Source organism: Aedes aegypti, chromosome 3 (assembly GCF_002204515.2).
Source record: "Aedes aegypti strain LVP_AGWG chromosome 3, AaegL5.0 Primary Assembly, whole genome shotgun sequence".
Taxonomy (NCBI): domain Eukaryota; kingdom Metazoa; phylum Arthropoda; class Insecta; order Diptera; family Culicidae; genus Aedes; species Aedes aegypti.
Window position 1 is genome coordinate 116,442,003 of NC_035109.1, and position 26,742 is coordinate 116,468,744.

At 36.5% G+C, this 26,742-nt stretch overlaps 1 protein-coding gene across 11 annotated transcripts in view; it reads right to left on the reverse strand.

Moving 5' to 3' along the window:
* The window catches only part of LOC5564344 (voltage-dependent calcium channel type A subunit alpha-1), a 129,697-nt gene that overhangs the window by 51,694 nt on the left and 51,261 nt on the right, over positions 1-26,742 (reverse strand). For 10 of the 11 annotated variants that reach the window (XM_021848480.1, XM_021848479.1, XM_021848483.1 and 7 more), the window contains exons 2-3: positions 3,264-3,425; positions 2,895-3,167 (exon numbers count right to left, since the gene is read on the reverse strand). In XM_021848480.1, coding sequence (XP_021704172.1) covers positions 2,895-3,167; positions 3,264-3,373 — 383 coding nt within the window. In that variant the 5' untranslated portion in view covers positions 3,374-3,425. Of the gene's footprint in view, positions 1-2,894; positions 3,168-3,263; positions 3,426-26,742 lie in introns of those variants that run through there. The other variant, XM_021848485.1, reaches the window with a different exon arrangement.

A 26,742-nucleotide genomic window follows, 5' to 3' on the forward strand; every position in this document is an offset into this window, starting at 1 on the left:
ACTTGGCTTGCTTTTCATTGAGTTTACGAACAAAGTTAATTTTCGGTGTGTGTTTTCTAAAACTATACGTAAAAATAAACTGTTTGATGACAAAAAGTCAAAATGCACAAAAAGTAACATAGGACAATTATGCGTATAACGGCAATATAGGCCTTCAAACCATGAAAAAACGTAAATTAGTGATTTTTTTTTCATGTAAAAAAACAATTTTTGTAAAATTGTAAATATATTTTTTCCTGAAAAGTCAAAATCATTAGCTTTCATTTCGTCCAAAAGATTGAAAATCGGTCGAACGGTTCAAAAGTTATATTTTTTTTTAATAAAAATTAAGCAAAATCGCGCAAATTTTTTTGGTCACCTTATTTCGGAAATGATCACCCTAATCAAAAAATTCAAATACACGTGTTTCCTTATTTCGAATAAGGAACAAAACAGCAAATTTTCACGGAATTCGGTACAGTAAGCCCCGCATAAAAACACCCAGATATCAAATGGATATCTGAAATATTTTTACACTTCCCGAATCGAAATTAAATTGTCGACCCTGGCACGTATTTAGTTTCGCATGGTAATTGGTAAGTAAAAAATAATAAAGAATGATTTTACCAGGATGTAATGCTGTTTCTTCCGTAGGCATACTGTGCTTACCGCAAAATATTACACACTTTTTCACTGCACTACTCACGTAACATGATCGATTCTGCCCGCATCACCCGCCCCCGCAGGAGCAGGCGTCACGGTCAAAGGATCACACACTACTCTACACCTTTCTTTTCTCTCTTAGCAATTACGTAATTTGAGATTGATCTTTTTTGATAAAAATCATTTGTTTGAATGTTTTAGTTCTTCCTTCTAGAAAAATGTATAAAACGTATACGAAAACTTTTGATTCTGGTTTTTGTTTTGATAGATCTCACTTACCCCGGGTACAAAGATATTTTGGGGTAAGACAGACCATCGAAAATTTCATATGAAATGAAAACAAAATATTGGTTTATCGTTAGCAGCTTGTAATAATACTTAAAATTGTAACTTACTGATGGAAATTCGATTTATAACACATTTTTTTGCGAGTCAATGCAAGACGTGAAACGTGTCACAATGTATCATGCAAGTTGAAAATGGCGCTGAACTGACAACTGTTACATGAACCACACGGTAATAAAAATAACAATATGTTTAGTAATAAATATATTCCTTGTCATTGTATCTTCAACTTTCTAGAAGAATACCACCATGAAAAACTTTTCTTAAGTGAGCTATGACGAAACGCCCCACTTACCCCTGATTCTTACTTGCCCCGGGGTACCTTATTGTTTTCACGTAATAGTATGGAACACCATTTTGATTCAAATGCCGAACACTGTGTTCATTTTGTCTCATATTCCGAACACTTTGATTCAAATTCCAAACAGCACGTATTCAAATGCATAATTTCGTAAACAAATTTATCTGAGCTAATTTAAGTGAACTTGAACTAGAAAATCAACACTTCTCCCGAGGTATAAAATATATTGGAAGACGTAGAATTGAATCGCAATTGACTACCATTTTCAAATAACTTAGCGACATATTTCAGCGAAACATTTCAACCAAACCGCCTTACGAAAACCGAGTGTTTGGAATATGAGTCTGTTCGGAATTTGAGGCAGAACGGTAATTCATAAAAATCTAGAAAAGATTCGAATGTAATGCTAAGTGGGGCCTTAGGAACCTTCCTTAGCCTAAAGTAACGTCCATGGCTGCAAAGCAAAGCCATGCTGAAGGTGTCAGGGTTCGATTCCTGGTCGGTACAGGGTAGTTTCGTAACGGAACTTTCCTGAACTTCTCTAGGCTTAGAGAATCATCGCACATGCCACGCGAAATACGAATGTAAAAATTGTAAATTCAGCAAAGACATCTCTCAGCTAATAACTGTGAAAGTGCTCTTAGAACATTAATTTTAGAAGCAGGCTCTGTCCCATTAAGGATGTTACGCCACCAACAAGGAGAAGAAGGTATATTCTGAGCAGTATTAAGTCGATTTAGAGCATGGAATACAATTTCGCAAAATCCTTAACAGAAAATAAATATCAATCTTAGCCAATATTATGATTGACTACAAAAAATTGGATTAGGAAATATTATAAGCTCATAATAATGTGAAGAAGTGCCACAAATAATTTCTTTAAAATTCCTGGTAGAATCCGTGGAGGGAGACACCAAAGAAGTCCATGCTGAATTTTGAATATCCTCTGAAGAGACTGCTAAAAGGTATTCCACATAGGCGGCAGATACAAATACGCTAGCCAGAAGCGTGTGAAATGCTCATATTTGGCAACAAGATGCTTCGCTTATCAGAGCAATAAGATTGCTGAGGTCGACAATTTGAATGAGAAAAATAAACCAAGGAGCATAACTGTTTCAAATGTATTTTCACAGTTTTGTACATTATCTGAATTGTATGACTCATAGAACACACGTGTTCAAATTAATAATTCGATATGATTCAAGACAAGTAAGGAGAAAGAAACAAGTTCAATAAAATTAATTAAATATATCAAAACCCTAATATTTCCTATTACACGTAAAACCTGAAAACTTCAAATATGTTATTCAAAAATCTAATAATAGCAACACACATATCTCCTCTAAAATCTAACAATGTTCTAAATGTCTCTAGTTCTACATGCAATAAATCTAATCCTATCGAAACACTTGCGGCTAACCCGTCGATTCCAAAAAATATTTCTGCTTCTAACGAAATTCTAGCACCTCAACGAAACCCAGGAGACGCTCAACTCACTCTCTGTCTGTTTTCTATAGATTATTCACACAAGTATATCACTGGGGCCTCTAGACGAGAAGGATAAAAAGAACACACAGATATCGGTCCCGGCCACATGAATGCTTACCCCGTGAACACTACGAAAAAATCCATCATGTTCCAGATGTTGCGCAGATAGGAGTCGGCGTGCAGCACCAACCCGAGGGCGATGATTTTGAGTGCGGCCTCGATCGTGAAGATGCACAGGAAGTAGCTCTCGGTCAGTTCCAGCTTCTGGGCCAGCACCGTCTTGTCGCCATGCGGCAGATGTTCCTCCAGGGCCAGCACGACGCAATTGGCGATGATTGTCAACAGTACGGCATACTCGAAGGGCGGCCATTCTATGATGAATTTAGTTGCTCTTGGGGGAAGTACAAAAAAGAAGGGAGAAACGAATTTGATTAAAGTCAATCCTGGATCAATGTGGGATTAGCGGAAAAGTGCGGATTCGAATTACTTCCTAATAAAGTTATCCTCTGCGAAAATGAACAGTGATGAGGGTCCGGGTGGTGGTGGACCGGTTCGATGCCTCGGACTTGTGCCCTTTTTTCCTTTCTTCGGACCCATTTGCTTCCCGTCGTCCTTGCCAGGAAGCTCCGCCTCTTGAGCCGCTGCTAACCTACAGTAAGATAAAACAATGAGATGGTTTTAATTTTATTCATAAGATATATTGGTTTGATCAGATAAACGATTTGCTTGGAGTAGGAAAATGTCAGAGAGTATAAATAGAAGTATGTGATATGCTTTAAATATTTCATGAATCTCGATTGATATGTTTCATTTCCACTTCATTTAATTCACAGAGTAAGATGGGGCAAAAATCCGACCTTAGAGGATTAACAGTTGAAAAGTAGTAAAGTTTCATTTGTTTAGTTATTGCAGTTCTTAAATTGCCACCGTTGGGGCAAGAGCTCAAAACTAGTGCGGAGCAAAAGTTCACTGACTGTATCACAAAATATCATTACATTAATGATAGAAATTCAAAAACCAGTCATAAGTCACATGTTTGCAAAAAAATACATATAAAAATATAGCTAGAAATCTTAACGTCCCACTTTACTTTATCTGACCAGCAAAGGGACAAAAATTCAAATTAATGCCATTTCGACTATTTTTGATGAGTTGTTTTCGTTTAAGCTCCAATTGAGGAAACTATGGGAAAAGGTCTAAAGATAAAAGATCTAAGGACAACTGGTCGAATGCGCAAAATACCGAAAGAACAATAGATCGAATGAACAAAAAGTTGAATGGACAACGATTTCAAAAACGATCATAATCACGTATTTGTAACTGTCTGGGCGGTCTTTCCGAGTCTTTGTTGGAGACCGCCTATCCGACTCTTTTCCGTGATAGCTACCACACAATTCTTGGTCGCAATGAACAGCGTTTTTGCTACCTTACCAAATAGCATCTTGGGTAATATATGGCTTCCGCACTATTCGACTATTATCGGCAACCAAATTTCAAACTCCAAATAGGGAGCAGAGCTACTTGGACACTTTCAAGGTTCACTTTAGCATGGGGAGTTTTTCTCGGCCGAATCGTCTGAAACTTTGCAATAAGAAACTCTTCCATACGATGCATATTATGGACAAATATGAGCACAGTAGCTGTAAAAAACCCACTGCTGAAGTGATTCAAATGTGCGAAGAACAGGATCAGGCTCTCTACAGAGTATTTTACAATCAAAAAACACCAATGAAAACATTCAGATGATTTTTTATTCTGTCAGCTTCCCACTGACGAGATTTCCGTGACTGAACAAACAATTTTGTGAAAAATGTCATCAATTCAAATGAATACAACTGGTTTGGAGCTACCGAACAGATTCGCCTGCAGTTCTTATGGGAAAGCTGCCGAAGAGAATGAGGTTGCCGACAATAGGCCTCTGCACACAGAATAAAATCTGTTCTTGTATCCGTGAACCGCAGACGTGAACTCGTCAACAAGCAAGAACACACCGTGAACTAGATCATGTTTATGTGACCGTTGGTGGTAGTTCATGGTGTATTTTTGACAGTTCACGTTTTCCAGAACTCTTTGTTGTGCACTGTTTCGATTTTGTATGGGATTTTGACGTTTACTGGCCTTGTTGTTTACAAATTTCGTGAAAGAGTGAAAGAGAGGCAATGATTTTTGTGCAGAGCCCTATACTCCACTGCACTGTGACGTCACGCATCAATTTTGACAGGTACTGGTCCTGTTGTTTACAGTTTGGACTTCATTCTTAATTTCGTGAAAGTTTGCTGCGAGGAGAGGTCAAATCCACTGCAGATACCCACGGATCGTATTATTCTCTCTTCCTACCGTGGAAAATCGTCACCATCAGCATGCTGGTGATAGAAATGCGAAGATGAAAAAATGATGGAAAAAACGACTAAGTCCGAAACGTAAACAACAGGACCAGCAGCTGTCAAATAAGTGAGGTTAGGCTCGTCATATGCAGCGCTCTATAGTCACACTGATAAGAGATGTTATGCAGCCCACAGACGCTCAGACAGGTTGACCAACATTGACTCCGCCCCCGAGTTAGTCAAGCCGATTTATGTTGCTGCAATCGTTTGACCGACTGTCAAAGTTCGTTGCAGCAATACTATATTTCTTCGCATGTTTTGAATGATCTCGGCAAGTCTAGTGAGTATGTGATTGTTATTTTTTCGAATTAAGTGGCTGTGGGGGGAATATTTCTACGATTTTTGGGCAATAATCGTAGTGAAGAAGAGCAAAATTTTCAAAATTCGAGAACCCGAAGTAATGGATATTGATGAGGAATTCAAGTTAAAATTCGCACGAAGTGTTCCGGCAAAACTTAAAAATTATGAGGGGTCTCTGTCGGGGATTATTTTGAACAGTAATCGATATGAGAATGGCTATGGTAATTTCTTCAAAGATTCTATCCAGAATCTTTAGTGGTTTCCTCTAGTTATTGGCTACTTTAAAGTTTTTTATTAGGGATTCCACCAGAAATTGTATCAATAGTTCCTCTAGAAATTTATCCACATATTCAACCAGAAATTCCTCCGGGAAAAAATCTTCAGGCATACTACTTCAGGTGGCATTCCTCCGGAAATACCTTCAAAGGTTCCTCTACTAATTATTCAGGTTTTTTCAACTGATTCCTTCAAAGATTAATCCAACAAAAAAAACTGTAGTAATATCTTCAGTAATTCAGTCTCCAAGAATTTCTCCAGAGATTGCTATAACATTTTTCTCAAAGATTCCTTCAGGAATTCCTCTAATTGAGATACTTCTCAAGAAATTCATCACCATAATCTCCCCCAAAGATCTCACCAGGATCTTTCAGGGCTTACTCCTAGGACTCATCCTTAAATTCCAAAAGGAATTTCTTCAGCGATTTTTCTTGTAATTTTTCTACAGAGTCCTCCAGGGATTTATCCATAATCTTCTTAAGGGATTTTTCAGTGATTCATTCAATGCTTCGTTCAAGAATTCCACCAAAAAAATCCTCAAAACATTTATTTAGGAGCTCCTTTAACGAAACTTCAGGAATTTCTAAACAGATTCTATAAGGGTTATATTCCTGCGATTCGACCAGGAATTCTTCTAGAAATTCTTAAAGAGATTACTCAATAAATCCCTCCTAAGAAATTAATTCAAGCATTCTATCAAAAATCCCACCAGGAATTGCTTCTATCAAAAATCTTCTAGTGATTCTTCTACTGATTTCCCTAGGAAAACCTCCATAAATACATCAGCCATTAATCCAATTTTTTGAGAGATTCCTCCAAGTTATTCTCAGGGTTCTTCTAGTGTTTTCTGCAAGGATTCTTCCTTGTATCCCTGAAAGGATCCTATGAGGCATTCGACCTGAGAATTTTTAAAGTATTACTTCAAGAATCTACCAGAAATTTCTTCGAAGATTCTTAAATGAATTTATCCATCATTTCCTTCCAGTATTTCTTGAAGGATTTTTTTCCAAGAAATCCATCAGGAATTAGCGAATCCTGTAGGAACTCCTTCAGGGATTGCTTTTAAATTTCTTGCAGAGATATATTAAGGAATTTCTACAGGCGATTCCCTGGGAATCGCTCCAGTGATTTCTAAGGTGATTCCTCCAATGATTGCACAATAAATTGTTCCATGAATTTTTCCAGAAATTTTCCAAAAAATCTTTCCAGGGATTCAACCTGAAGATATCAACAGAAATGGCACGGTAAATGGCTGGGAATGGCGTACCATTGGTGCCTCGCGTATCTGCAGGAATAAAATAGATCCCTTTGTGCGGTCCTTGGCTTCTTGCCCAGCAACTTCTAACCCTACCTCTTCGTGGTACTGGTCGGGGTACGAGTAACCTCAGGGAAGATCGGGTAACCAACCCCCGGTGGGAACTTTGGTCGTATGCTGACAGGGAAGGGGGGGTTTGCTTTTGCTTCTGCAAACCTGGAGCGTCTGTTTTCGATGTTAGGAGCTGCTCACAACAGCGTCTGTTCCCCATATCAGAGGCGGCTGATCATCGTCCGAGTGCCAGAGAAGGACTCTAAGCTGATCCTCTGAACATTTAGGGGGAATGGTCCTCCGGAAATCTAGGGGGTTGGTGTCAGGCCAGAAGGTTACCAAAGTTGCAAGGATACGATGGGCAGGGCATGTTGCAAGTATGCCGGACGGCAACCCTGCAAAGATGCTGTTCGCTTCGGATCCGGTCGGTACAAGATGGTGTGGAGCGCAGCGAGCTAGGTGGGCGAATCAAGTGCGTACCGAAATGGTGAACGTGAGGCAGAACCGAGGATTGTGGCGTGAAATTGTTGATTCAGTGTTATCTGTTTAGATGGTAACTAAATAAATGAAACGAATAGTGTGGCTGTAGAAAGTTGACTGTTTGCTTAGGATAGAAGTATAAGTTATGCACATAATGGATCCTTACTTCGCCATACGTGATAATTTAATTGTATTGATATTTTTTATCATCAAGTTGCACACAAATCATGTACAACTGAATAAACAATACCTTGATCTAAAAACTTTAGAACTAAGGCATTCGCTGTTGCGGTTAGAGGATCTTACCAGGATATCCCGAAAAACCAGAAATTTTGGATCCCGGGATAATTCGCAAAACAAAAATCCCGGGAATTCCCGAAATGGTCATCACTAGCATTGAACAAGCCGCATACATTTTTAGGTAGTGCAATCCTAGATCACTGTGTAAGCGTTGCTTTTGCCGGTTCCTTACTTAAAAGATGGTTTCTCAAGAAAGTTATGAAGACTTTTCTTCTTCTTCTTATTGGCGTTACGTCCCAACTGGGACAAAGCCTGCTTCTCAGATTAGTGTTCTTATGAGCACTTCCACAGTTATTAACTGAGAGCTTTCTTTGCCGAATGACCATTTCTGCATGTGTATATCGTGTGGCAGGTACAAAGATACTCTATGCCCTGGGAATCGAGAAAATTTCCTTTACGAAAAGATCCTCGACCAACGGGATTCGAACCCACGACCCTCAGCATGGTCATGCTGAATAGCTGCGCGTTTACCGCTACGGCTATCTGGGCCCCCAAGACTTTTACATCCTCTGAAAGATATCACGGGAAGTTGGATGAAAATTCCGAATCCCGGGATTTTTCCAATACCGGGAAACAAGACCCTCTAGTTGCGATAGATTTTTCCTAAGGGAAGCATATTATACCATTTTTTGTAACTTATTACAAATTTAGTTGGCATTCCTTTTTTTACTTGTGAAGATACGCACGCCTTGATCGATTGTGTAGGAGGATAGGGTAAGTGTTCCCTTAGTTGTGGGTGTTCCTATAGTTGCGGTAGTGCCGTTTTCACTGGTTTTATCACATTTGTCACAGAACCGACACTGCCAATCAACGTATTGGCTTGTTGATGCACGAAATAGTTAAAAAGAGCGTTCGAATTGCTTTAAAACTGATGAAATATCACTTAAATTGCTAAAACTTTACTTACTTGTACCAATAGTTGCAGTAAAGTGTCCCTATAGTGGAGGATCCCATAAGAAAACGACGAATACCGCAACTAAAGGAACACAAATTAAAAATATATCGCAACTACAGGAACAGTGTACCAATAGTGGAGGCATTATTTTTCACTGACATGCCGTGAATTACTGCGATGAAATCATTTTTCTCATGAAGTCAATGGTCGTTACTTCCCGTAACAAAATTAACATGTACATTAATTGCACTTTTTGAATTAAGGCGGTTAAATGAAGTTCAATCGTGCCTAGTACCTCCACTATTGGTACATCTACCCTATTGCGTTGGTGAGTTCGGAACGAGATTTTATTGGCTTGAATTGATTCGTTCGTGGTCGTGGTCGAAAATTCTCTAAATAACGTTTGGCACATAGCGAATTATTTATTCTATCGAAATAGAATCATTCTTTCAAGTATTTCTCATTTTCTTCCATTTCTCTCTATTAGACATTTTGTCAAAGTTTTGTCCCTTTCGAAGTTTTGCGATTCGACGAATCACCCAACCTCTAGATAAATGTTCAATGCAGTCAAGCATTTTAAATTTAAAAAATGTCTATGGTCGATGTTAAGTCAGTTTGGAGCAAGTGACATTTTTCATATATTGAGAAAAATTGTCCTTTAGTTAAACACTTTAAAAATATTCAACTCATGAAAATTCTGGTTCAATACATACAGTATGGTCCATAAAAAATGCGAAAATTATTTGAACGTAAATATAGCATCCACAGGCGTTATTTTCATTGTTTTTGATAGTGAATGTAATTTCTGATTATTGAAGTATATTCTGACATAACTTCGCCATCCAGGACAATTTTTGTCATATTTTTCTTACTGTTCTAAATAATGTAATAAAGCAAATAAGTTCAAAGGGGTTTTCCGCCCAAAGCAAGAAACAGGGTCTGATTGTCGTGTACTCTGGTGATAAACTTTCCACCTTCAAAAATCACATTTTATTGTTGAAAATTTTAGTTTGTTTTCTATCAGAGGATAGAGGAGTTTTTAGAGAAAGTGTTCTTCATGACCACAATAAAATATTTTGCCAGGGTCATAGTTTTGAGGGAATTTGCGTCTTATAGGTTTGATATGCCTTTATTTTTTGTTGAAGTTGAATAAAAAATATTTTATAAAATATTTTTATATGAATAAAAAATATTATAGGCCTCATAACAGATTTTTGCGGGTAAAATTTGTTCCTTCGGTTAGAGACAACTTATATCAATACTAGCTCATAGGTTTAGATCAAAACGGAGTCGCTTATCACACTTATATGAAAGTTCAATCAAAGCTTATGCTGGAGACAAGGCCTGTGAAGAATCTCACGTCATTGTTGATGTTTTAGAAGCTTTCATCACACAGATATTGATCTCGACGTCCGCATGATGAAATTTGAAGGTATGCTTCCAATTCCTCTCTGGTAAGGTGAAAGTAACAGATAAAAAAAAGTCCAAAGAGAAAAACTGAGTCTAAAAGGATTAAACTATACAAGTCATTAAAAATATTTATGTTTCATTCACATTTTCTATGTTAAAATTACCATAAAACATGATATGACGATTTTCGCATTTTTTATGGGCAATACTGCCGTTATACGCATAATTGTCCCATGTTCCAAAATATGCAATCGAGAAAATTGCGTTTATAGATTTTAACACATTTAGGCCTCGTATTGACCAGGTGTGTGATAAATTAAATCAAAATCTTTACAATAGTATAAAGAATAGCATGTTCATTGAAGTCAAGAGTTTGTATTATGGGAATAAAGTAAATTTGGCTATGAAATTCAAAGTGGGACTGTTATGCCTAGAAATACGAGGTTTTTGGTCAATTTCTACGCATAACAGTCCCACTGAAAGTAGTGACCAATTATGTGCTAAGCATACTGCTGTAGATGACCGTTCTTACGTATATATTGTACCAAATGAAGAGGACGTATAACATCAGGACTATGTTAAGGCATCTAATGAAGGGTCAAGTGACATGTGCCAAACGGAGCCACGTGTGGGGAAGTGAAGAAATATGATGTTATAGTTTGGAATGGAAAGCGAAGTTTTCTGTTTGTCGTATGTGTGATAATGAGAAAATGTATGAGCTAGTGAAAAAAAAAGTGGATGAACCTACCTAGAGAGTTTATAAGATATAAAAAAATCCTATATCGACTCTTCCAGCTACAGGCTTGGCAGAAACTCACCTGCGAATTCAAGGTTATTCTGCGGAGAAAATATTTAACTCAAAATTCACGACACAAATCTTCTCACGGCTTGACATTTCTTTGGACTGGGTTTGCAAAATCGTGATACAGTCGACTCTCCACATCTCAATGTTCTACATCTCGATATCTCTCCTTATGTCGATGATTTCATAAGTCCCTTCAGTCTGCATACATTTTCTCTCTGCATATTTCGATATCCTCCTTATCTCGATATCTCCATATCTCGATGTGTTTCTATTGATTATCTGTTCCCAATTTTCTCTCCGTATGTCGATATGACCAGTATCGAAGGTTACTAGACCAAAGTTTTGGGATTAAAAACAAATTAGGAGCGTGAAATGACATCTGTTTGTTTATTACTTTCTTGGCAATGGAGTGTTTTTCAATCTAGTATTCATCGAAAATGTGTTCTTTGTCTCGATCTCTCCCTATCTCTATAGTCCCTTCGATATCGAGATGTGGAGAGGCGACTGTATTTGGTACATCGCAAATTAAGTTTTAGAACCGCCAACATATTTGCCACTTGCACCGAAGAACCACTTATAAGGAAAAACCCAGTATGTGGCTAGGTCATCTTAAACCTCTTGAACTATTCTTCTTTTGATTTGATTTGCAAATTCATGTAGTTTGATAGGTCGCAATATAAGTCCCAGTATCGCCAATATAATGGCTACTTCCTCTGGGGAATAGGGTATCCAAAACAACCTGGCATGTTATCAAGTCATCCAAGAATGTTTGAATTACCCTTCATTAGCCTTGATTTGGGAATTTATGAAGTTTGATGTTGCCAGCTTGGTTTCAGAACTGACAGTTTAGTGGCCATTTCCCCCAGGGAACAGGGAATTCAGAACTATCCAACATGTGGTCAAGTCATTCAAATACATTTGAACCACCTTCAGACTTGATTTGCAAATTCATGAAAAATGATATGTCGCAAGCCAGGTTTCAAATTCGCCAAATAATGGCCACTTCCACCAGTGAACCGGTATTCGGAACAACCCAGCATGTGGCCAAGTCATCCAAAAACGGTTTCGACCGTTTATTTAGACTTGGTTTGCTAAATCCTGAAGTTGATTTGTCGCAAGCCATGGACTCGAAATTAAAGTGGTTACTGATTCTTCAAGTGTGATTACTTCAGTACTCCCCGTGATGAATCCAAAATTCCTATAAATTTCTAATCGATGACCGCGGTTCCAAAAACTAGAAGAATTTTGTGATGGAACCTGAAAATTCAACTCAAATTCATTGAAAAACGGATGGGAAATAATATTTTGATATTGAAAATTCCAATCAAATTTGACGCCAGGCTCGCATGAATGATTAATGCATCCCGATACAAACACATAAAACAGGTTGTGTTCCACATGGGATGTAAAGCCAACATGGGAAGATGTTCAAAACAATTTTCCCAAACATCAGCTAATTAAAAACTGCCTACTGAACATTTTGCTCGAGATCAACGCAGCGAATTGTATAGTGTGACAGTTATGCGTAGAAATGCAGTAGTGGGACAGTTATGCGTGGAAATTTAACAATGGGACAAACCGACTTGACTTGCTTTTCATTGAGTTTCCGAACAAAGTTATTTTTTGACAAGTGTTTTCTAAAACTATACGTAAAAATAAACTGCTTGATGACAAAAAGTCAAAATGCATAAAAAGTAACATGGGACAACGGCAGAATACTGTATACCCGCGCATCTTTACGTTACTATCATTCAATATAATGTGACGTGATAATCAAGGAAATACATAATTCAAACCTCTAATACACTAAATTCTCCATTACTCTATAATGCTTGCATGGTCAAACTGGGTTCACATCATTAGGATGAACAGATTACAAACATCCTTCGACATTGATCGTAAGTTCCTCAAGAATTCATATTTTCAATTCCAAAAACAGGGACATTACGATAGCTTGAAAATTGAAGTTTTGTTGGGCCTGTTGAAGACGAGAAATTTTCAAATATGCATGAAGCTTTTTGTCAGGCTTCTCAAAACATTTGAACGTTTAGGGCGTCAAAACAAAAAAATGGTCCACTGTATCGGATGCTGTAAATTTCTTAGTGGGGGCAAATCAAGATATTTGCAAGCTATGGTAAAACAAAAAATCAGGTCATTCGGAGCACTTGAAGTTGAGATTGAATCCTCCAAGCTTGTGATATTTGTATGACAAAATGTTCAATGTGCACTTTATTCTGCCCAGTACTGTATGTGTGAAAACCGTTGAGCCAAAGAACACAATGTATAACATCTGTATGCACAGCAAGGAATAATATCCTTCGATTAATGCATTTCATCACTACGAGAAATCAGTCCACCAAAAACCAACACCACCAGCCATGTTGGCACCAGTTCAGGATTATGGTTTAGATTTTTCCCGGATCAGTAGTTGCAGTATCGTTTTCCAGCCAAGTTAGGTCCCGCAGTGAAACAATCCAAAAATCTGTCTAGTAACACAGATTTATATTCCACACACGCGTGCGGGATACCATGTTTTGGAGTGGCACCGATTCCATTAGCTATAAAGGGTTTTTAGGAGTAGGAAAACTGATAGTTGGTTTAATTTCATTGTTTGTGAAATCTTATGCGAGGGGTTTTTCAGGTTCAACTTGCCAAACTTTATGAATATCCATCTCTGCTGACGTTTATCACTGGTATCCAACTAGAATGGTCATTAAATTTTGATGATTCAGAAGCGTCGCTATCACTATGACATCACATTCCATTATCATCGCGTAAATCACTAAATTGCTTCGGTTATCATTCCATTTTCCATCCTCTTTCAGTTTCTAGATTAGGAAAAAAGATTTCCCTGTTTTTAACGCACTAAAAATAATCACGCGCACGCACAACGAATCTGCGAAGATCCTTTCGGGAAGACGTTCGCAAGGATACTGTAGCGAGTTTACCATTCTATGCTCGGCCTAGATCTTTGTTCGCCAAAGTCGACGAGCTAGTCAGTGGCAGGGTTTGTTGCTTTAACTGTGAACTGATGCTGATGCCATTTGGCTGATGTCATTAGAAGCGACAGTCAACCAGCACTATGCTGCGAGATGGAGCGAGGATGCTAGCGAGACGGAATCTGGGCGCGAGTGGTGCGGTTTGATGGTCGCACAGACTCCCGTTTCATCCAGCAAGCAACCAAGTTTGAGATTTGCGGTAATGTTCGGTGCGTTTACTTAACAATGGGCGTTTGCAGAGGTGGTTTACAAGTGCGTGGTTGATAGAGTTCAGTAGATATCATTTCAAATTTCTATAATGTTTCAAAAGAAACGAATTACACTGCTGAACACGTCATTGTCTTAAGCACCAAAATACCGCTATTTACTTAATTAAGGGTTGCTGAATCCATTGCCGTTTTCAAAAATGTCATAGCACGTCTAGTTTTAGAGGAAAATGCAAAATTTTGCTATTTCAGCCAACTTGCATGCAAGTTTATGGTACGTCAATTTATTTGCTTAATTTGCCACATAATTCAAACCTCATGTGTATAACAATACTTTTAATGCTCAAAAGTTTTTTTGTTGGTTTTATAAATGCTGTTTAGAAAAGTGTTGTAGTTTTCCATAATAGTGAAATGTCAAATTTAGTATGAAAACCTCAAACGTGTTGAAAAAATCGATTTAATCTGAATTTTATCGTTAAATTTCAACAAAATTGTATCTAAATTGAAAGAAAATGTTCTATTTAGCATGCTGGGCGGATAAGACAACAAAAAAGTTTTAAAATCATACTTTAAATTTTATGTAAACATAAATGAAACCAATGTTTTATGCATCTTTGGTGACTTTTAGTTAGAAATTGTGACGTACTGGAACATTTTTGAGTACGGTTTCAGAATCAGAGACCAGAAATCTATGTCATTTTTGTTACGCTGTGTTATTGAAGTTGAATTGTTGACATTAAATAGTTACAGTCAGTGACATAAGTTAGTAATCAAATGCTGTTTTTCCATACAAAATGCTCAAGTTTGGGGTGCTGTATCTCAGCTTCTGGTAGTCCGTATTGGCTGAAATTTGGATGACGAACTGCAAATAACTTGAAATTTTGCCTGTGAAGGAATTATTACATTGCAGTCATTTTCCATAGAGTTTCAGAGGGTTGTTCAAAGACAAAAGTAAGTAACCGAGAGACTTTTTAATTTAATTCGAAAACGGTAAGTCTTGGGAAGTTGGTGTGTTCTGCAAATTTGTGTGACTTCTGAAATGGAACAACTTTGTGAAACAGACCAACAACCCACAACTTACCATTTTCGAATTAAATAATAAAGTCTCTCGGTTACACAATCAGCAACTTTTTGAAAAGGTCATTTTGAACAGAATGATGGCCCACATCAACGAAAATTCAATTTTTGCCAATGAACAGTTCGGATTTCGCCATGGACATTCTCATCAACTTTTACGTGTAACAAATTTGATCCGTTCCAACAAATCTGACGGCTATTCTACTGGTGTTGCTCTACTAGACATAGAAAAAGCAAAACTAAACTTTAATTTTCCAACATACATTGTTAGAATAATTCAAAGTTATCTGTCAAATCGTACACTTCAGGTTAATTATCAGAACTCCAGATCTGAAAGACTTCCTGTAAGAGCTGGTGTTCCCCAAAGCAGCATTTTGGAACCAATATTAAACAATATTTCCACATCTGACTTACCTGAGTTACCTCAGGGATGTCAAAAATCCTTGTTTGTGGATGACACAGGCCTCTCCGCCAAAGGACGAAGTCTGCGTGTCATCTGTAGTCGATTGTAAAAAAGTTTGGATATTTTTTCTTCATACTTGCAAACATGGAAGATTTCTCCTAATGCTACCAAAACTCAACTAATAATATTCCCACATAAACCAAAACCTCTCTTACTTGAAACCTTCAAGTAGACATGTTGTCACGATGAGAGGGGTTCTAATAAATTGGTCAGATGAAGATAAGTATCTAGGGCTCATGCTAGATAAGATTTTAACTTTTAAAAATCACATTGAGGGTATTCAAGCCAAATGTAATAAATATGTAAAATGTCTCTATCCCCTTATTAAAAGAAAATCAAAACTTTGTCTTAAGAACAAGCTTTTGATATTCAAACAAATTTTCAGGCCAGCCATGTTGTATGCTGTACCAATATGGACTAGCTGTTGTAATACCAAGAAGAAAGCTCTGCAGAGAATTCAAAATAAAATTTTGAAAATGATTCTGAAGCTTCCTCCCTGGTATAGTACCAATGAGTTACATAGAATATCCAATGTTGAAACTCTGGAACAAGTGTCAAATAAAATAATCAATAAAAAAGGCAAAAATCGTTACAATCTTCCATTGCCACGATTAATGCGTTATATATTTAGATTAAGTTAGGTTAAGTAAATTGAATACGTATTTTTTTTGTCTTATAAGCAGGTGAAATCAACTCACATGTAAAAAATCTGAACTGCTACGGCAAATGAAATGTAATTTGTTGTTAACAAAATGTTAATAAAATGTTAAATTTGTTTTAACAAATTAGGATGATAGTGTTGTCTAATAACACGGAACACCTGAATGTAATGTTTGGAACAATACTAATAAAAACATAATAAAAATAAATTAAAAAACATACTAAATCTAAACCCAAACTTGTGTAAAGTGAACATTGGTGCAAACGCCGGTTCGAAGACCGATCCACTTGTACTTCTATTGCAACCGCAGTTTAAATTTTGGTGCAAATCTGTGGTTGCATCCGAGGTTCAGAACGATGACACGAACCGACAGACAGAAAATAGTTGATATTCACGCTTATCAATTTCTACTTATCGTGTCTTGTTGTTTGATATAGTAAAATCTTTGTTTTTTTTTTCATAAAGTTACCGCTAAATCTTATTTAAAGTATTGATCTTAGTTGATCTGCTTAAATGAAGCATTTTTTCGAGCCTCAAGGGTCTTACGATTTGAACCAAGATGTTCCATATATGATCGTAGAAATTTATCCGCGTGGATTTCAACCGTTCCCTATCTGCCTGCTTTGTGCCATTTTGAACCAAAGCTTGAACCGAAGAACACATGTACCGGGTTCGGTTTGATACACTGGTACAGAGACGAAGCGCGTTGGAGGTTCAACACAAGTTGCAAGGTTCAAACCAAAGTTGCACATCGGTTCTGTTCATGGGAAGACTGCCTTCAAATATTCTGCTTTTTCATAGTCAGCAAGTCAAAATGCCCTCCTTTTTCAATATGCGTTTGGTGAGCCAGTGTGAGTCTTTTACACTGAAATGAATTTTATTGTAGAAACTATAGAATCCGTGGTAAAATTAAGAACTGCACCAACGATTTTCAACCGACTACATTTATTATACATTAACTCTACTAAAACATAGTCAACATCACTACACAAGAAAATATATTCTGTTTATAGAACATTCTATATTTGACAAGTTTGGAATCATAATTTTGACCACAATGTGTTATACGGTGGGTGTCACGGATTGAAATATAATGCTTTGTAGTGGATGCTACTGTGGACATAGTCAAATTTACTGCACTGCTCAGTGAATTTTACCAGATTACAGTAAACTTAATAGATTTTTGTAGTCGGTTGAAAATCTTTGGTGAAGTTCTTTATTCTACCGTGGATTCAGTAGATTATACAACAAAATTTGTTTGCGTGTATGTACAGTTGTGTTCAGGATAATAGTAGTGAAAGCCGATTTTCATACAAAATGCTCTACTTTGGCATGCTGTAACTTTGTTTCCATATGAGCAATCGCCATGAAATTTTGACAGTGAACTATAAATATACTCAATTTCATTATCACAAGATTTGAAAATTTTCACACTACCGGCTAAAAAGTTAAGCACCAGGTGAAATCGCTCAAAATAATAGTAGTTTTTCTTTTGTAATTTTCTGTTCAGCAACAATTTTGTAAAACATTGGCTTGTTTATACATTTATAGCTTGGGTGGAAATGGTTGAAAGGATAAATGAAGAAAAATTCAAAAACTCAAAATACAGCAGATATTTATATTATTAAAACTACTATTATTTTGAGCGATTTCACCTGGTGCTTAACTTTTAAGCCGGTGGTGTGAAAATTTTCAAATCTTGTGATAATGAAATTGACTATATTTGTAGTTCACTGTCAAAATTTCATGTCGATTCCTCATATGGAAACAAAGTTACAGCATGCCAAAGTTGAGCATTTTGTATGAAAATAGGCTTTTACTACAATTATTCTGAACACAACTGTATTTACTGCCCAAGCAACAATTTCAATGCTTTCCGATCTTATATGTTATTTATGAAGATTTTATTAGAGATGCATTAAATCCTAACAGATTTATATAGCATTGAAAAGTACTAAATGGTCTTTTCAGCAAAAACCACTTTGAAATGCTGTGTAGATACTTATAAGTTCTTCCGTTAAAACTTATTTGTCGGCTGAATTGGTGGATAATAAATTGTATTTTGAAGGAGCTGTGTATTGTCTATTAAAACCTATACTTAAAACCTCATCATACTTGTCTTTCAAAGACATCGATAAAACTGACAAGACTGCACTAAGTCATGTTAACACCAACAAAGCAGAGAGTTGGAAGTGCAATTTTGACCATGCATATCTCTGTTGTTTCCGAAGCGATTTAAAAAAAAAGTTCGGCGATGGATCCGGACACTATTTAAGATTGATGTACGTTTTAAGATTTTTGAAATATATGCGTCTACCCAAAGTTATTAAGCAAAAAGCACTTCCTAATTTTTTGAAAAACGCATTTTTTTCACAAACTCAACGATTTGAAGTGATGGCATGTAGTTTTTTCGACATTAATTTGCTTGTTTGAGTGTAGTGAACACGTTCGAGTAGGTATTGAAATGTTTTATTACACTCAAAATTTCTTTCACTGAAAATATTACGAAAAACCCTATTTTTTGGACCCCTTTGCCTGTAACTCAAAATTCAAAGCAATGACATATAGTTTTTTCGACGTGAAATTAAATGTGAAAATCAAGTGGACATGTTTGAGTAAAAAATGAATAACCGATAACACTCAAAACTTATTTAACCTAGAAAACTTAAAAAAACTATTTCCTGTTTTTTTGTCTTCAAATCAAAATTGTTTTTACTTAAAAAGCAACATAAATAACTAATTTCCCGAGTTTGCTCGTCTGTAAATAAAATATCATTGCTATGACATGTAGATTTTTCGGCATGAATTTTCTTGTAGAAGTCAAGTGTACATGTTTGAGCAGAAATTGAAATTTTCGATAACACTCAAAATGTCTTTGATTTATAATATCACGAATATTCCTATTTTTGTACCGTTTGCCTGTAACTCAAAATTAAGTGCAATGACATATAGTTTTTTCGACATTAAATTGATTGTGAAAGTCAAGTGAACATGTCCAAGTAAAAAAAAATTTCGATAACACTCAAAATTGATTTTACCCTATCGTAATCGTGTCCGTTTTCTGCATCAGTACAACCGATGACCATGGGTTATATCACCACAATTCATTCAAGTAAAAACATAACTATATACATAACAAAGCAAATTAAGTTCATTAAATTACATCACACTATCAAATTTTCCGATTTGTTCACCTTTTTGACAGCACTAGCTTTCCTGAGCGCATTTAGTTAAGGGTCCCAAAAAACCTATTTGTCTTAGTGCAGAACAAATTATCTGATTTAAGAATATTTTAGCCAGTGGAGGGTTATGCGAAAGGATACTTAAGATTTAAAGCTCCCATCAATGATCATATTGTACGGAATAATTACCAATTGATCTTAAACCCAGAGAATATGATAATACTAGAGAAACGCGGAGAGGATTTTGACTTTGTATATAAACAATATTTGCAATGACTATCAACAATAGGGTCCTAAAGCCCTGTCTCAATTTTCTTACCAAACGCTTAAGTTTAGGGCAGAACCACATTGTTACTCAATTTTTAAATGATTTTTATTGGTTTAAGTACAAAAAACATTTTTTTTATGATTTTTGGGATATTGTCACACCCCTTGGTTTAAACTCGAATTTCGGGTATATTTTGTTTTCCGTGTCCCTTCCGAAATGTCAGATAGGAACAACCCCAGTGTTAAAAATATATGCCCTGTGGCATTTTTGTCGAAAAAGTGAATGTCAAACAAGATCACAAGTGTCAAGGTTGATATTTGGAACCATTTTTAAAATTGAAGTTAAAAAATTATATAGCCGTTATTTGAGCGGGAAAACTTGCTAAAGTAGTTGCAAGAACATGCTCTTTCGTATTATTGAATAAAAACGAGAATTCATTAAACATTTCAGGACCCAATTGATGTCATTCAAACAAAATTTTAGTGTGCGTGTCATCCTGTCTGTCGCCATACACGCTCGTTCAAATCTACTCAAAAGAGAGTAACTTTGACTCACTTTTGAAGTTTCAAGTTAGCAGTCAAAAGTGAGAAACTTTATTTTATCAAAGTGAGTAACTTTGTACTCAACCATGAAAGAAAACGACCTTACTCACTTTTGAGTAAACACAAACATATTTGACTTACTTGTAAACGTCAAAGACTTGTAAAAATTTCGCGCGCTCGAACGGTGGTGAAATGTCTTCCGTAGACGTGATGTCGGACTGTTTTCAAAAAAGCCGAGCCGGCAGAGCATTAACAGTTAGTTCGCTTGAAAATTCGATTCGGATGTCCAACCGGCGAACTCCAGATTAGTGCAGCGAAGTCAACAATCAAGTGAAGCGAGGTCGGAGTGAAAATGACCAAGTCCTGGTTTTGATCGAACAACCGCAAGAAACAAAAATATAAACAGTAAGTTTTACCGTCGTACTAATTATCAATTCTTTACAGTCTAACCGGGAAGGCTACTGGCTCGGTCAAACTACATCCTCCATGACTTTCATCAATCCCTCAGAGATTCATAACATCCGGGGATCCAATCCAGAGCAGCGAAAATTTCAACACAAATATCACATTTTTTCATTTGTTATCTTGTATTATTCATATAGTTATGTATGAGATAATGAATAAATGTTATGCTCCTTATATATTTCTTCTGATTTTATAAATAACACAATACATTTATTTCCAAAAATATTATTTCCTGAAGTGAGTGACATCTACTCACTTTCGCAAATTTCAGATTAAACGAAATGAGTAAGTGTTACTCTCATATTGACATTTGACAATGTTACTCTAAAGTGAGTAACGATGGTGTTACTCACTTTTGAGCAGTTCCACTTTGTTCCGAAGTGAGTCGAAATCTACTCACTTTTGAGTAGATCTGAACGAGCGTGTAAGAAACCAAGCTTATCAATGATGTCACTTTTGTATCGCTTTTCACTAACACACATCCATCGTCTCTTTGGCGTAACATCTCTTTGAGTCTCATTGAATTTGCTCGATTGGAATCACGTTTGACGGTTCGATTGGAACCTTTGGTTTCAGAATTCACGCTTCTCTATAATAAACAAATTCTCTGCTTAAAACATCCCAGACAAGACCAGCGTGATTTAAATGGATGGTACCCGTTTTTACTGTCGCCGTTTCGGGTTCATAATTACAATATGCGTGAGAAATTTCAATTTGTGATTGTGATGAGCATGCAATCATTCTGAAAATGGAATGCAATGAAATATTAGGTAGTCAATTATGATGTCGTTATTGTGGCTCGTTGTTGTAAATCGAAAAATGTTGTGTCGTTCCACCAGTAAATTTTCTTTGGTATGAGATTTACGCGATGGAAAGGAAATTTAATGCCACGTAGAAAATGATGATTTTAATGTATTATTAAGATTCGTCATACTTCATGATGATTTCAATATCATAAAAAAGGTTATGAACCACTTGTTGGCTGTTGTTTGTTCAATCATAAGCTTTTAAGTTTGGTTTTATTCCGTGTTTTGGGATATCGCAAATGATCCAATACCGCTAGTTGAGCTCAAAAAGACTATACAATAGCTTTTATATATGTTTTATAATACACTACAAGGGTAGATGTATGCATACGATACAAAACTAAGAAGTTTAGAAACGGTTTTATGGTATAGTCTTAACAACCTCCTGTAGTGTGGGCCCATTTGAGTTTGATGGAGTTTTATCAAAGGTTTATTAAGGTTGTTAAGACTAATAAGTTCTTAAATGAGTTTTAACGATGTGGTGGTAACGACAGCTCTTAATAAATGTAAAAACAAAAAATGTTACTTGGGTGTTAGTATTGATAAACAAATAAAATTTGTATTTGACTTTAGGAAAATGATATCAAACCTTGAAGTCAGATTCAAAATTAGAAAATTATTTTAAAAAAAACTGTTAACGAGATGTTATTTTGATGTTTTGTTTGATATCATTTCGATAAGGTTAAGATATCAGATTCTGCGATGGTACTATGTACTTGAGTATACCATTCGTCAGTAACCTCTCAATTTAATATATGGACTGCACCTGACCATATGATTAGCTTATGATGCAAATAAATTCACCAGGAAGTTGATACTTTAGAAATTTAACTATTATGGAAGGTTTGTTTTCTTCTGGACAAAAAGAATTTTGACATTCATTGAATCGCACACAAATCCCGGTAAGTATAGATCCGACTCAGCCAGTAGCCATCACAGTCGCGATTTCATAGAAAAGTATTGACAGAAAATTGTCGATTTTAAAGGGAAATATATCTATCTACCAAATTGTCCAGATATTCAAATTTTGTTCTTGGCGAATCTAGCGTAAATCTTAGAAATGTTTCAAAAGAATTGAAGCACTGTCTATTTTAGAGAAATTCTGATACTAAGATTTTAAATAAGGTAGACAACAGTGCTGTGCAAGAAAATAAAAGTAGGAATTATTTTAAAAGTTTTGAAAATATCAATTCTAATTTTTGAAATCGCCATGGTTTGAAGTCATTGAAAAGTCATCGAAGCTTGAGAGAGAAGGGCATTTGTATCAGGATTTGAACTTTGTGTAAAGGGAATTAGTGTGCAAACTAGCACGTCACTGGTTGATTTGGATCGGAAGATTGTATAAACAGCAAACTTTACTTCCCAATGTATACGGGATTTTTCATCGCTGTTTTCCTTTCCCCTTCTTGGGCAGATATCACTTTACGAGTGGATTTTACCGCTGATTGAAATCAGTTTTGAAATCTTAAGTGCCGTATCAACGTTGGAGCGATACACTTTAGATTGCCCAGCCGACAGCTTCTGTAACTAACGCTCAAATCAGAATGTGCAGTCTATATTTTTTTTACATTTGGAATGTTATAAAAAAACAGTTTCAATTATAAAATGGAGCTTTTATATTTTTTCAATAGTTTGCCCATGTCTGATGAGAGTGACTGTTCAACATAGTTTGGTGATATGGCATATTGACGTCAAATCTTAAACTTTTATTGATGACATCAACAGTAGGGTGGTTCAAAATTCAAAAGTTTGAAAATCCGATCTCCAATTATCAGCTTTTTCGGTGGTGATTTAAAAGTGGCCCAAAGAAAATGTAGGTTTGTATGGAAATTACTATGGAACAATTTTGAAAAATGTTCAAAACACGTTACTACTGTAATGTAAGTGCATACTTATCACTCATAGTGAAAACTCGTTCTTCAAACCATTATAAAGAGAGTAGCAACAGTCGTTTCAATAAATACCATTAAAGACACCGACACGTTAATGCTTCCACTAAACGACTTGTCCATTGAAGGAAACACCACACTAGACAACGGACTAGCATTCAACGACCAGTGGTACAGTCGAAATACGTTCCTGACAAAAAGTTTTCCGAACTAAAACGGGAATCGAACTCACACTTCTTGATTCGATGCGCCTAAATGCTTGGTAACACTAACCGAACGTCCATCTTATTTTTTTGAAATATTGATGGTTTTTAGAATACCGTGTATAAAGTTCCTATTATGCATTATTTTTCAGACCTACATATTTAAATGGTTTTGAAATCTGCAGTTATTGCAATTGCAATGATTTTTGATTGAGCGCTTGTGTTCATTGATTTTCTTCAATATTTTATCCAAAAAAAAAAAAAAACAAGAATATTTATGGCTTATTTTTAAACATCCAGTAAATGACATCGGCCCACAATGTAAAGTTGAAATTTATGCGTACTCGAGTTCATCAGCAATGAAACAGCTCGATTTAAATCTGATACCGGTGAATGGAACGACTTTTCCTATTTGTATAGGCATGATCATCCATCAAAGATATGTAGGTGGGTTTCCTCGGGACGAAGCGAAAGAAAATATCACGTATTTATTGATTGCTCATGGGTTTTAATTTCATCCTGCATTCGGTCGGTCTAATGTCGCCACTTCATGGCTGGCTGGTGGTGGTTCATTGTAAACCAGCTTGGGGATTTTTTATAGTTGTTTTTCTTGCCTGCAGCCTTCCGGTTATTCTCCGCCAACATCGATCTCTCCATTCCTATCCTGCCGACGTCTACGGTGCACCCAAAACCATTAATATCTGATAAAAATCTTGATCACAACTGTATTAATCACCCAGTCGTTTTTATATCTAAGATGCATGTCAAGGGAACATAAAAAATGAAATGCTAGTTTTGAAGTTACGCCCTTTTTATGGTATGACTCTACAAATTCAAAGTATATCAGTGTTTTTCAACAGTTTTCCATTTACCGTACTTATTAGGAAAACACCGCAAAAAAAATTACGCATGCGAGGTGTTTTGAAAAAAAAAATGATCGACAAGATTTTGAGTTATGTTCATTCTAGAAGCGGTACCATCAAAAACCTTTATTTTGGCAAGTACCTATATATTTCAACTGGTTTTAATTGACCAAAGCGCTACACGGCATTAGGAAGCCCATTTAATCATGTAACAATATGTACCTAATCAAGAATTTGTTTGTTAGTTTGCGAAAGTGAGATTTAATGCGGACTTTAACACAGGCCCAACGATATTTTTTTTTAATTTCACTCAAATATGCATCATAGTCATAGAAAACGACTGGTGACTACCGATTTGATAGAGATTTTTTTGCTGATAATAAAGGTTCTGAGAAGCACCGTGACGTCTCGATAATGACTGGACTATTTATATTCCACTCAACCATCAACATCATCTCCTTTGCAATGCCATCGAACGGATGATGAAGGAATGCTATTGCCGCCACCAACAGCATGACCAACTATAAGGGAAAGTGGGTTTATATGCGTCCTATGAATAAAAACTCAATTTTTATTGTGAATATTGATAAAAAATCTATTCTAATTGAGTTAACATGGAAGTCGCATAAATAAAGTCGCGATTACTAGAATCAGTCATTACATTTGATCTTATATGAAAAAGGGAGCTTTTTGAGACGAGTGGCTAGAGTCCTCGGCTACAAAGCAAAGCCATGCTGAAGGTGTCTGGGTTCGATTCCCGGTTGGTCCAGGATCTTTTCGAAATGGAAATTTACTTGACTTATCTGGGCATAGAGTATCACCGTACCTGCCATACGATAAAGCTCTCAGTTAATAACTGTGAAAGTGATTTTTGAACATTAAGCTGAGTAGCCGGCTCTGTCCCGTTGGGACGTTAATGCCTTGAAGAAAAAGAATGAAAAATAATAGTTAAAAGAATTGAACCCAATGTCAACGTTTTTCCAAACAATTTTTGAATTCATATTATTATTTTTATTCATATTTTTATGTGGGAACTGGGAAATGTTTTTCCTCATAAGTGTAAACATTGATGGAGATATCGTATGAAATGATCTAATTTGACTAAAATATCCTTCATTTTTCGCATTTTGCGCATTCTACACCTAGTTCCCCTTATGTCGGATGTGGGGCACCCAAGGCACACGTTTTGCTTCCACAACGAAATCAAGTCGATATCCTGCGACGACGACGACGACGACGACGACGACGACGACGACGACGACGACGACGACGACTTCGATGGGTGCACATTGATGTAATTGTGTGGCCGGAATGAAGAAGCGGAAAATCTTTTATTTTCCAATGGGGCCTGGTGCGTGACTGGGCTTTAGGGGCTTTCGTTGTCCCCGATGGCTTTCCAAGGGTTGGACGACAGTGAGCTTGTAGCAAAGGAATCAAATGAATCGTGTCTGAGCACCGATGGATGTCTAGTTCATTTCACGAACTGTCCACAGGATGATTGTCGCTGGGATTAGAGGCGGAATGATGAGATTTGGTTCGATTATTATAGATTGAACCGTGGGAGTGTCCAGTATTGTTGGCTGAGAGGGTTATAGCGTGGGGGTTACCCATTCAGAAGTAGTGGGTTCTACTAGCGTCGACGCAAAAAAGTAAAGGACTTGACTCATTATGAAATTTGAGGATATACACTATTGTGTTTATTATGCATCAAAGCGAAATTCCACTTTGGACTGATCAAACCCTGGCAGTCAGGGACGAAACAACAAGGTCAATGACTGTCTACTATGGCTACAAAGCAAAGCCATGCTGAAGGTGTCTGGGTTCGAATCCCGGTCGATCCAGGATCTTTTCGTAAAGGAAATTTCCTTGACTTCCCAGGGCATAGAGTATCATCGTACCTGCCACACGATATACAAATGCAGAAATGGCAACTTTGGCAAAGAAAGCTCTCAGTTAATAACTGTGGAAGTGCTCATAAGAACACTACGCTGAGAAGCAGGCTCTGTCCCAATGAGGACGTAAAATGCCAAGAAGAAGAAGAAGACTGTCTACTATCCCTCGTTAGGATTTGGTGATGTCGTTTTTAATTATTTTTTTAAATAAAATATTGTAGGTTTTTTGTTGGATTCCTGGAAGAAATATTCAGTAGATTCTTGCAAGATCTTAAAATAATCTTACTGAAATTT